This window comes from Myotis davidii, unplaced genomic scaffold (genome assembly GCF_000327345.1).
Source record: "Myotis davidii unplaced genomic scaffold, ASM32734v1 scaffold184, whole genome shotgun sequence".
NCBI classification, from domain to species: domain Eukaryota; kingdom Metazoa; phylum Chordata; class Mammalia; order Chiroptera; family Vespertilionidae; genus Myotis; species Myotis davidii.
The window spans coordinates 514370-526786 of record NW_006297021.1 but is presented as its reverse complement, the minus strand read 5'-3'; the positions used below and the strand labels follow the sequence as shown (position 1 = coordinate 526786).

At 46.8% G+C, this 12417-nt stretch overlaps 1 protein-coding gene across 1 annotated transcript; it reads right to left on the bottom strand.

Annotated features, from left to right (window-relative positions):
• Positions 1–4425: 4425 nt before the first annotated feature.
• Positions 4426–12406, bottom strand: SPCS3 (signal peptidase complex subunit 3). Its single transcript, XM_015569760.1, has 5 exons — positions 12297–12406; positions 11255–11328; positions 8781–8857; positions 5563–5678; positions 4426–4734 (listed from the first exon to the last, which is right to left on the bottom strand). The coding sequence occupies exons 1-5, from the start codon at positions 12302–12304 to the stop codon at positions 4602–4604; spliced, it is 408 nt and encodes a 135-aa protein (XP_015425246.1). The 5' UTR covers positions 12305–12406; the 3' UTR covers positions 4426–4601.
• Positions 12407–12417: the final 11 nt, after the last annotated feature.

The following is a 12417-nucleotide window of genomic DNA, read 5'->3' as shown; positions in this document are numbered from 1 at the left end:
AAGAAATGCCCCTTTGTCATCCTCCAGGGGGGAGGGCCCAGCTGAGAAGCCACTCCAAGCTGGAAGTTGACTTTGAGAGACAAAGGCACACGGCCGACTGAACTGATGCCCTTTCTTCCTGCAGGTACCTCACTCATCAGGAGGCCCACTGGCCCCAGAATCCCAGCTGTAAGGTACCCCCTGGAGAGAAAGGGACAGTGTCACTGGGCAGCCCCCGGAGTCACGGGGAGGGCTGTCCCCTCCGTGGCTCTTCTCAATCTCACAGGAAGACTTTAGACAAGTGACAGCAGCGCTGAAGCAAAGCCAGCGACTAAGAATACATTTGGCATCGAACACAAGCAGGCAACTCGGCTAGTCTGCGTGCGCACCCGGTGGGGGTTTATGCGGTCTCATACCTTTCTCACTGTAGGTTTCAAAGCTCCCTTGTCAGATAGCTTGGGTAGCAGACTGGGTTTCAGAGTCCCCTTCTACATTGCTGACTTACCTTGGGATGTCTGCAGATACATCCAGTCGTCTTGTCTGGCACGTCCTAAGACGGCTGCCTTGTTTAGTGGATGAGAAAATGTGTCCCTTCTCTCCCTCCGTCCTGCCCTAACATCCCCCAAGAGCTCTGTCCTTGGTGGAGCTGGCACAGATGGCATTCACTGGGTCTGTTTCCCCAGAGTGTATTCTCTGGTTAGCGGGGAGGCATTAATATCATTTGCTCTCAAGTGTCCTTGGTTGGGAAGATAAGGTCTTAAGATGGACAAGCTGGCTGCAAGCTGTCCAAATGGTTTGGCCTTGTTTCATTTTCTGCCTCGGTTTCTCCATTCCACTTGCCCAGGGTCTTTCCCAGCTTCTTCCTATCCTGCCACAAAGGGAGTACAAGAGGCAACGTCCAGGGCAGGTCTGACAGAGGGCTGCCCAGGTCTGGAGGAGAAACAAAAACTGGATCTAGCTGACCTTTACCCTCTTCCAGATAAAACGCACTGAGGTAAAAAGGAAACACCCGCCCTCCAACTCGACTGGTTTTCTATCTGAGGGAGTCTTCCCATTGTTCTGTCTGGGCTCACTGGCAGATGTTCTTCTCCCTCTTCTGAGAAACTCCTCCCCGAGACGGAGGGAAAGTAGTTTCCGCACGTCCCGTGCTGGCCAAGGAGCCAGGTGCTGGCCAAGGAGCCAGGTGCGCCGCAGTCAGCTGCCCGAGGCCGCTGTGCCCGAGGCTGGCGGGGCGCGGCTCCCGGCCTCCCTCCAGGAGCAGGCCGTGCACTGGAGCTGGTAGCCATCCCGAGAGCCCGTGGGTGGGTCTGTGCGGGGCTTTCCTGTTTCCTTGAAGTAAAGCTACTGACAGGTCCACCTTCTTCCCCAGCCACCCACGCCCCCGGACTCCCCGGCCAAGGGTGGAGGGAGCCGGGGCAGCACCTGCCGGGACTGGTCCCAACCAGGGCTGGAGGGAGAGGGGCCAAGCTAACGGCCGGAGCCCGGGGATGAAAAGCAGCATTCACAAAGCACCAGTGACCGTCCCATGGTTTGGTCCCATCAGAAAGACAAGGGCGCCATTCTCCACCCATTTTCACTGGGCGCCTATTAGGTGTGCGAGGCACTCTGCCAGGCGCTGGGCAAGACGCAAAGGTAAGCCCTCCAAGAGTGTGGTCCAGCACCGGCGCAGGCTCCGCAGAGCTTAGATGTAACTAACCTCCCGCCACCACCCATCCACGCACACCCACTCATCCTCCCCCTCCCCGGCCCACACACCACCACAAACAAAAGAAAGAACTTCAGCTCACTGGGCTGGATTGCATCCCTTTTAGTCAGCAGCTTCACATAGAAAGCACACAGCTGAAAACCTCTCCAAGTGCACACTTAGTCATAACATTCATTTTCATTAGAAAAACGCTATTTATTGCAATTAAGAAAATCCTCAAACAGATCTTGTTTTCAGGATGTTTTAATCCATCTGTACCTGTGAAGTAAACAATTTCCCGAACGGCACCAGAACACGCGAGACTTCCTCTCAACCACGGGCTGCCACAGGCTCTGCTACAGGCAGGGGACGCTTCTGGAATGGGTAGATGGTCGAGTGCCACCCAGGTCCACAGCCTGTGGTTCCCCCATAAACCCTCCACGCCCAAAGTGTTATAAAATAATACCTCCATTAACCCGCACCCCAAAGGCCCAAAGCATCAGACTGCTAAGTTGTAGGACAGTGAAAAACAGTTCATTACACTCTTAGAGCCCATCTCCTAGCCAGACCCACCAGGCAACTGTAAACTCATTCCAAGAAACAAACTTCAAAATGACCCACTTTTGTGTTACACCCTAAGGAATTTCTGAGGTTTGTTCTCCTTACGTATGTAGAAAGCAAATGTAAGCAATTGGGGGGTACAAAGCACTGCTGTAGCTACCTGATTAGGCAGCTCGGCTGAAGGACAAGGGTATGCAAATACTCAATGTTAAAATTAACCTGTTTCCAACCAGAATGGCTTAAGCGTTTCACAATTCCTCTTTTTGCCAGCATCACTAATGGGCTCACACATTTCTAATCAGACGGCGGTTTCTGTAAGTTTGAAGACTTGGGTCTTTGTGGAGACTTGGTAAGACTTCACTAAAAGTGAACAAAGTCTCATTTTTTTAATGTAGAATCATGGAAAACTAACAAAGCTGTACACACCCAGAAAGGAGTTCCTGGGATCGAGGTTTCTTATGCCAACTAGGAGCATTTCCCCTTGTCCTGAGCAGTTCCCTTTAGTTAAGCGCAAAAAACGATGTATTCATCATGCTAGTTGGGCGCCCACACACCACTGGACTCCAGGCCACCTTAGCAAGGACACACCCAGGCCTCCTGCGTGGACGCCTAGTTTCCATGTTGACGTGCCCTAACCACACGCAGCGTTTTCAGGATGTAAACCTAACCAAGTCAGACCCACGTGACTTACACATTGGTCTATCGTCTGCCTGGCTCCACATGACTGACGTGATTTGTGTTTAACCTTCTCTGCTGAGCAGACAAGGGATTTCACAGACGTGTGTGAGCTGTGGAAGAACCACTAGCGAAGGGAACTCGTCCTCCAACTGTCACTCTGCAGAGAAGGAACCGAGACCCTGCGAAGGCCAATGGAAGAGCTGGGGGCAGAACCCAGTCTAGTGCTCACGACACCTCTGACCTCGCCAGGAACACAACTCTCACCGAGCCACTAAGACGCGTGTCAGTGAATGGAGTGGGCTTCCATGAGACGCGACGACGGATGTTAGCCAGGACCGGGCACCCTGCTTGGGAAACGCCAGCCCTGTGGCCACAGCTGGGAGCGTGGCGACAGCGTGGGGCTGGCTGTAAGGGTAACTGGCGGGTGGCTGCCCCGTGAGGACGGGCATCTGCCTACTCCAGGGAAATCATGCTAAATAGGACCAGTCAATCATGTATTACCATGAGTTTAATCTCTAAGTCGTTTTTATACATTTGGATTCTTACAGTTTTAACATAAGTAAAATTACTTCCACATGGGATGGAAAGCCCTTCGAGGAGTGGTACACAGGGTGTCCAGGGCGACAAAACATGTAATGAAGTTACATGTGACCTTTACTTAGCCTTAAGAGGAGAGCTAAGCTGAGAGAACCAGATCCGAGTTCCAGGTCTAACTCCCGTCCTTGTGAGCTATGTAACAGCTCCAGTCAGTCAGCCTCTGGGCTTGTTTCTCCGTCTGCCAAGAGCTGACACTGCACTGCTGACCTCATCAGCTCGTGGAGGATAACTTACAGTAACATGTGCGAGTGCTCATGCACGGGAAAGCACACCAGGTATCACCCCATGGCTAGTAAAATGGGGACCTGCAGAACGTTTTAAATAATCAGCCCTCAGTGGCACTAGGCATGCTCACTAGAGAAACTTCACCCGGAGGGACCATGCAAACATGTCCACCTTCAACGGCAATGCTAAAACCACGCACAGGACACGTGGGAACGTTCCAGAGAAAGCACTGAAAGACACACATTGGGTTGAGAAGAGACTCTTCAGAATGAGTTAGGATGATTTACAGCATAGATGGAGCTGTTTAGTCTTTAAGTGGAGAAAGGTGCAAGTCAGCTGTAAGAAAAACGCATTGTGGCCCTTCCTAAGACACAGGGAACAAAATCTCATCACTTGGGCTATTTTGTATGGAAACCAGGCTTCTCACAAATGCCTGTGTGAATGTTTCCAGTCTCAGACATCCCCTGAGAGAGATAAAATGTCTACTTCTGCACCACTGCCAGGGTGAATGCACACTGACCAGAGGCCTAGAACAGAGTTCCACAGGCCCCTGAAAATGTCAGAGACCTCCCTGCTCACCTTACCGTCCATTAAGAGGAATGGCAATACCGGGAACACGTCAAAGATAACCTTGCAAATCCTACTGTGCGCTTTCTTATTCCTCTAATACCCACTCCAGTGGCCTTTCTTTGTTTTGATTGTAAAGTTAAGTTTAAGTAGCACTTTAACCTTTCCCTTCAAATACACCTTTTGATGTTAGTTCTTATACAAAAAAAAAATTAAGTTAACAAACAAAAACAGATGAAGATGCAGGGGAGGACATAAATGAGAGAGGATCCAGTAAGTATAAAAATATGCTGTTCAGATTCAGAATAATTTAATAACTCTTCATGATTTCATATGTATCTGGAAATGGAACAGACACGTGTCCTGAGCCTGTCACGAGAGGTAGGATTCCAGCGTTTGGTACGACGTTCCAGGACAGGGTCAGAGTGACATTCCTGTTGCCCCTACAAAGACACAGCAATCAGAAGTCAGCAGAGACACTTCTAGTCCAATGAGAACCCGTCATTGAAGCACCGAGGCGTCCAAAGATTTGCTTATAACCAGCCCCTCCTACGTGGAACCCTAACCCACAAACAAAAGTCTTCAAGCCTTTAACCCCAGGGGCACTGGGACACCAGCTGTCCAGAGGCACCCACAATGCCCTGAGCTCACTGGGTTCCTAGAGCCAGCAGCCAAGGCTGAAATGAGGACGACAGAGAATAGGAACCAGACTGGGGGGCATCAGAGGACAACGCGCGAGCCCCAACCCCACGGCTATCTAGACGGCCACGGCGAGCACACCTGCCGCAGTGGAGGAGGCGGACACGACCCAGGTCACTATCCAGCTCCTGTGTAGGAAGGAAGCTGAGGTTCAGAGAAGTAGAGAACCAACACCAGAAACCTCACTAACAGCTGGGCCATGTGTTACTTTCTCATCAAGCTCCCCTGGCAACTTCCCCTTCCGTCCTCAGAGCCTGTGCTGGGCAGTCCCACGCCCACAGGGCAGGGTCACTGGAGCAGAAGCCTCAGACCTGGGTGCTGGGCCTGTGCACCGGGAGCAGAAGCCTCGGACCTGGGCTGACAGTCCACACACTGAGCCCAGATTTTACTAGTAGATCAGTTTTGCACAGTGTTTCCACGCCATCTTCCAGGTCAGATCCATATAAATACTTCACTTCTCTCCCAATCTTCCTCTTTTACCCTCTAATATTTTTCTTTAAAAATGCAAATACATCTTTCTCTCCCCTTCACATTTCATAAATGTAAAAAAAAAATGACAAAGAATTGCTCACTTGAGACCATTTCCATCGTCAAAGAAAAAATATTTTGTTTTCATATCTTTCAACAGCAGCTTCGGATTATCACCTCTCAGAACAATCTTGTCCCAAAGGACAACCTGGTTCAGAGCCTACAAGAAAATGAAAATAATTACATGAACTCGGCAGAAACAGCATCTTTGTCAATTCAAATTAAAAGCAGTGGTGAGCAATTGGTTTCTGATCAATGGACCCAATTCTGAGGGGGTTGCTAAAATCATCAACCCTCCAGCCCAGCATGGACCCTGCACAGGCTGTACTGCTGCTGCCAGGCCACCTCCCGCCCATCTGTGTGGTGCCAAGGGCTTTCAATTGCCAAGTATCACTAAAGAAATAAAGCCTTGAGTATTTTTTCTTTAAAGTAGAACACTGGCACATCATTGCTTTATTGCGGCAAAATTCTAGAAGTGAGACAACCTTTCAAGCCACTATTCTGACACATCATAAACAAACCAGGGGCATGAAATCGAGTGAAAACACATTTGTGATCACTACCAAAGCCCGAGAACTGTGTTCTCACTAAACCACCCCTCACCAGCTTGTGAGGCCCATGGCTGAGCACGTGATGACCAGAATGTGGACTAGTTATTCCTAAGAGAGGGTTCAGATGGTCACCCTCAGGTCTCTTCCTGAGACTCACCAGGAAGGTCACGGTGGAGGGACACAGAGCCAAGCACAGGCCAGAGAAGCCTTTCCCTGCGTATTCATTCATTCATGAAGCAATAACCTGTCACATTCCACGCTGGATTCACTCACTAGTCATGCTGGGAAAACGAGACTAGGAGTATAACATAGGTACCTCTGTCACCAAGAAAAGACCTATTGATTTGGATGATTTGCTGAGCCTTGAATAGCATGTGTCCAGTGGCTGCTCTCATCCTCAACAGCCTTTCCTGTTTTAACACTTTGTTGACTCCCAAAAACAGGGAGCACCTTAGTCAACCCAATACTCCCAGGCCTAACAAAACATCTGGTATAAGGATATGCTCAAAATAATGTGCTGCACAATCAATTGAGTGAAGTGCTAAAAATGACACTGAACTAAAAAACTCATCAACAGAAAAGCTGGTTAATTTGACATCTCTTGAAAATGAATCCACCTCAAATGAATCCAGAAGCAGACTCCTTTCTAACTACAAATTACCTCCAGTCTATGCTGATAGCAAACGTAAGGGTACTTAGGTAAGAGCAACACAGTTCATTTTATTCTACAGATTTCACATTTGTGCTTTATTTCACTTATCAGAATCATTTACTCTATAATTTAGAACCTAAGATCCGTTTTAGCAACATTCATTATTAATATCTCAACCCTTACTCTAGCTACAACAAAAGCTTCAAATCAGACTGAACTAAAAAATTTCTATCACAAACTGTTTTAATATATTTTAATGTAATAGTTTAATAACTTCTAATGACAAATCTGATAAACTGTAATATGTGATTAGAAAGACTACCTTAAGTACTCAAATTGGATCCCATACAACTCCAAAACAAAGAAAAATTCTCAAGACAGGTACAGTGGGGCCTTGACTTACGAGTGTCCCGACTAACGAGTTTTTCGAGATACGAGCCGTCTCTCGGCCGATTTTTTGCTTTGAGTTGTGAGCTAAAATTTGGGTTACAAGCCAGCTTCAGATACCCCACCGCTAGTTGGCTCAGCGAACGTCACAGTGAACGCCACATCAGCCCAGCATCACGTGTCTCACTCGTTCACTTTATGATTTGACATACGAGTAATTTGGGTTACGGAACGAATTAAACTCGTAAGTCAAGGCCCCACTGTATTTACTAATTGCATAGGTATGGCTTCATAAACTATCAAAACAGCTCAAACCATGTATTTATACATATAAACATCTAGATGGGTTATAAAATAACCTCAGAAATGCTTCAAATATAGTAATCTTTACAGTTCTTTATTACATGTCTGGGTAACCAGAGTTATAAGCACAGATCACAAATCTCATTGACTCAAATGTCTTGGTGTGTATCTTTCTAATTATACCTGTCCAGAGGGAATATTTCAGCTCAAAGAATCCTACAATTGGCCCTGGCCAGTGTGGCTCAGTGGGCTGGGAATCATCCTGTGCACCAAAAGGTCACCACCATTCCCTTCCCAGGACGGGGCATGCCGGAGGCAGCCAATCAATGTTTCTAACTTACATCAATGTTTCTCTCTCGCCCCATTCCTCTCTCTAAAAATCAATAAAAACATATCTTAAAAAAATCCCACAATGCCACCTCTCCATTTCCTAATATGCTCACAGTTCAGTGGCCTCCAAAGGTTTTCGATCACAAATTATTTTGAATAGAAACCCCTAAATATGCACCTTTCTTTACAAATTCCGCTCCTAATACACTTTGCTGTTACCCTTCAGTAGCAGCACCATCGGTAGGAAGTGTGCACTTCCCACAGGCTTCCTGACGAGGCTGTTTCCTCAGCCAGCTTTCACTAGATCTAGGCGTTTTCATCCTTTAATGAAAGTGGCTGAGCAGTTCACGAGGACCGGGCATGTGAGCTGTGCCGAGCTCCTGTGACATGTGCGTGGACCACTGGCGTTCTCTTCACCTCTGGTAGCTCTGCAGGGATCTTTTCAAGCCATTTCTCCATCATGTGAGGATTCATTTCTTTAAACCTGGACAATACCACCCACTTAACTTTGCACAAAGCCGAATGCCAATGAATGAATGAATGCACACAGAGAGCCAGTCAACATCTTGCCCTCCAGAATTCCTCGCCACCTCCAGAGTATGAGGGCACACACGTTTTAGGAAGCATGGAGCCAACCCCCGATTTGGAGGCTGAGTATTACTGTCAGTCCATGTAGAGTCCGAGTAAAGTTTAACTTCTTTCCCTTTTCAGTTTAAATTGAGAAACATACAGATTTGCGGTTTCCCGAATGGCATGTAGGGGAGCTGAGAAGTTGCCACACCAACCTGATATCAGTAAGAAGGTGAGCACACTGAAACTGCAACTCTGCTCAGATCCACAGGAGAACGAGCAGCTCGCTCTCCTCAGGCCCCCAGGGAGGCCCTCGATGCTCCCAGAGCCCACGGCGCCTCAGAGCTACAGGCTGCCATGGGCTGGTGATTTCTACCAAACTACTCAGGTCAAGTACTTTGATATACAAAATTTATATTTCCATAAAGAATAAGATGTTACATATCTACCAAAATACTTATATACTTACGTTATTTTTTGTTGAATACTCTGCTGATAAATAAAGAAACAACTGCTTAACATTCCAATCAAATATATTCTCTAGATGTAAACAAATTAAGGAATAAATCATAAACACAGATCTTAGTTATGCTTAAGTATTCACAGCAATACTAACACCAAAATAGAGAAAAAGAAGTGGCCCAGAAACATACTGAGCCACTAATTCAATGAAAATATATAAAAGAGAAAAGATTTCATTTTTCAAGCACACGATTCCACTACATTTCTAAAGTATAACCAATCATCATAATTTAGATGTACTGACATGCAAACATCAACTACACTCAAGTAACTAAATCAAGTGTAATAAATTGTAAACATGGCTTTTTGGACACATCAGTAGGGATCAAAGCATCTCAATCCATGAAATGCTTTGGTAGAATATGCAATGGTCACCAATTTGGTTTCCTCAGTTTACTAGAGTGAAAAAACATCACCAGGGTTAATTACAAGACTGAGAAATGGGGTGTGTTCATGCTTGGATTTGATTAAATGGTTATGTGACATATTATATGTTTACACACCGAGAGCAGCACATTCATGTACTCACTGGTTTAGAGTCACGATGTCAGAACAGGGAAGTCTAGGATAGCGACCCTTTCCCTCTGGCTATCTCCACACTGTATGTAGTCCTTGTCTACTCGATACATGTGTATTTGTGTTTTGTTTTGACTTAATCTCTTCACCTTCTTTCGTTCAGCTCCCCTCCCCTCCCCTCTGACACCTCTGTTTGTTCCATGTGCCCAGGCCTCTGCTGCTATTCCTCATGTGAGTGCGATCATGGTCAGGGCACTGACCTCTTTTCCCTTCGACTGTCTGGGATGAATACCGTCCTGAACCACAAACACATGGGTCACAGAAAAATTGCATCTTATTGGTCATGTTGCATAATAAGGATGCGTTTGATTGGTTAATTCTTGGTACTAGAAATCCTTATATGTAAGCATAGGCACCTAATTTTTTTAAGTAATTTTGGAGCAAAAAGGGGTAGGTGATTACTATTATTTATATTTTGGTAAAGCAATGAAAATTATGCCTATTTTTTTGTCAGATCAGCAAAAAATATACTTTTTGGTGTGCTGGAGAATTTTAATTAGTTTGTGTGCCATGAGATGAGAAGGCTGAAAATCCCTGGTCCAGACACAGTTACTCCTTCCACACTCGATCCAAACTGCCTCTTACCAGAGATGTTTTTAAATGATGTGAACACTTAAAAGCAGGCAGTTTAGCATACACTGGCCTCTTCTCACGGTGTACTCCAGTTCCTCAAAAGGGCCTATGTATATATAACTAATTTCTAGTCTACTTCCAAACCCAGTAATTTATTTCTAAAAACCAAGTTAAAACTAACGCCATGGGGCCCTGGCTGGAGTAGCTCAGTTGGTTGGGCATCATCCCATTCACCAAATGGTCACCAGTTCAATTCCCAGTCAGAGCACATACCAGATTGTGGGTCTCATCCCGTTGCTCTCTCACATCAGTATTTCTCTCTCTCTCCCTCTCCCTTCCTCTCTTTTTAAACTCGGTTAAAAAAAAAAAAAATTTAAAAGGAAAGAAAAAACACACACGCCATGGGAGCAGAGACACATCAGGTGACCCTTGGAGGCCCACGATCTGCAGCTGCTTCAACTGTCCAAACAGCCGCTCTGCAGCTCTGACCGGTCACACTCCACACCCAGCTTTAACCCCGAGTTTTAAAGAGGCAGCGAGATCGGCCATGGCAGAGAACAACGCCCAAACATTCATGCAAGACGCTAACAGAAGATCAGCTGGCCAAGAGTTGTCAAAAGGGGGGAACTCAAGATGAAAATATTTAAATCACCCCATTTTAAAGTAACTCTTTCTACTGTTATGATTTCTGACTTTTGTCCTGAAAATATTTATTAAAAAAACTGTAATGGCAAAATGCTAATATGACTCACTAACACTCATTTTGACCATGATCTTCCAACCCATAACAGACGTTTAACCTATGTTTCTATCATAAAATACGAAGATATACTTTGGGATTGCACAGGAAATACTCAATGTTGCCAGGATGAGCACTGGCAACATTCTTCCTTCTTTAATCCAAATGATCTCATTCTCCTTTCGAAATACAGATTCACAGTCTCTTAAAGCTCTCCATTTACTGAATGTTCCTGCGAAGAATTTAGAGTATCTTCACACAGTAACCCCTGAACCTACAAATACAATTTCTCCAGGTGTGAACGCGGAGGAATTAACACGATTTTCCTGATTAAAACAGAGGCTGGCATCTGTTATGGGTTGGAAGATCGGGGTCAAAAAGAATGTTGGTGAGTCATGTTAGCATCTGCCATTACAGTTATTTATACGTATTTCCAAGGCTTGGTTGGTAGTCACCCTGTCCCCCAAATCACTGAACATGTGTACCATCACAGCACCACAGACAAGGCAACGAAACCCTGTCCCAAAGGATATCTGCCGTTATGTCGAAGTTAATGAACCCCAGGTCGCTTCTTTCTCTAGGTCCAGTGAAGTCTTCCACATTTTTCCTAGAAGTAGAGAGAAAAGCTTCACCATCCTGCGAACCATCAACGTTCAAAACTCACATCATTCCTTAGGACACAGCCGTGTGCGGGGGAAACAGCAGTTCCACAAGGGAACAGTGACCACCAGGGAGTCAGGATGCACTTCCTAATCCAATGTGAAAGCCCACCTTCCGCGGCTTCCACGCACCTCCACAGAAGCCCTAACGCAACCCAGGGGAGAAGAAAGCTGCTCAGAGATGCCCTGATCAGTGTGGCTCAGTGGATAGAGCGTCGGGCTGCGGACTGAAGGTTCCCGGGTTCGATTCCAATCAAGGGCATGTACCTTGGTTGGGGGCACATCCCGGTGGGCGAGGTTCCAATGGGAGGCGGCTGATGGATGTTTCTCTCTCATCGATGTTTCTGGCTCTCTATCCCTCTCTCTATCCCTCTCCCTTCCTCTCTGTAAAAAAATCAATAAAATATTTTAAAAAAAGAAAAAAAAAGCTGCTCAGAGCAAAGCGTGGATCCAGGAGGTCACGCCATTTGGCAGGAGGGGGGAGAAGGCGCCGGCCTCTGGGGAGGCGTGCTGGCTGAGGGTCCGTGTCACCTCCAGGCGTGTTTTCCACATTATCTCAAAGTGTAGGAGTCGGCGGTACCTCCCCTTCAGACAAACGGGAGTGAAGGCCCAAAGTCAAGGGCAGCTGACAGCTGTGCGGCCTTCACTGCGCCCCGCGCTCTTCCACCGCCACCACAGCTGGCAGGGCTCCCGTCCGCCGAGATCTGAGCTTGGGACCTAAAACACAGTATCTAGCAAACCCCGCCTTAGCAAAGAAATACAAAAATAAAAATAAAAATAGAAATGCGGGGCGGGCGGTCGTTATTAGATGGCCCGCCTGTTGGAGGTTCTGACAAGTAAAAGGAAACGAAGGCAAACCTGTTAGAAGACGGAACAGCAGACAGACAGACAGACAGACAGAGGAAAATAAATAAACCTGCACATCACACAAGTGCTGGGGAGTCAAGGCAGGGCCTCCGAGAGGCCACGTGCGGCGTTTCCCGGCTGGTCCAGCGGCGGGTTCTCCCCAAACAAACCCCGTTCCTCCCCCCTACCCC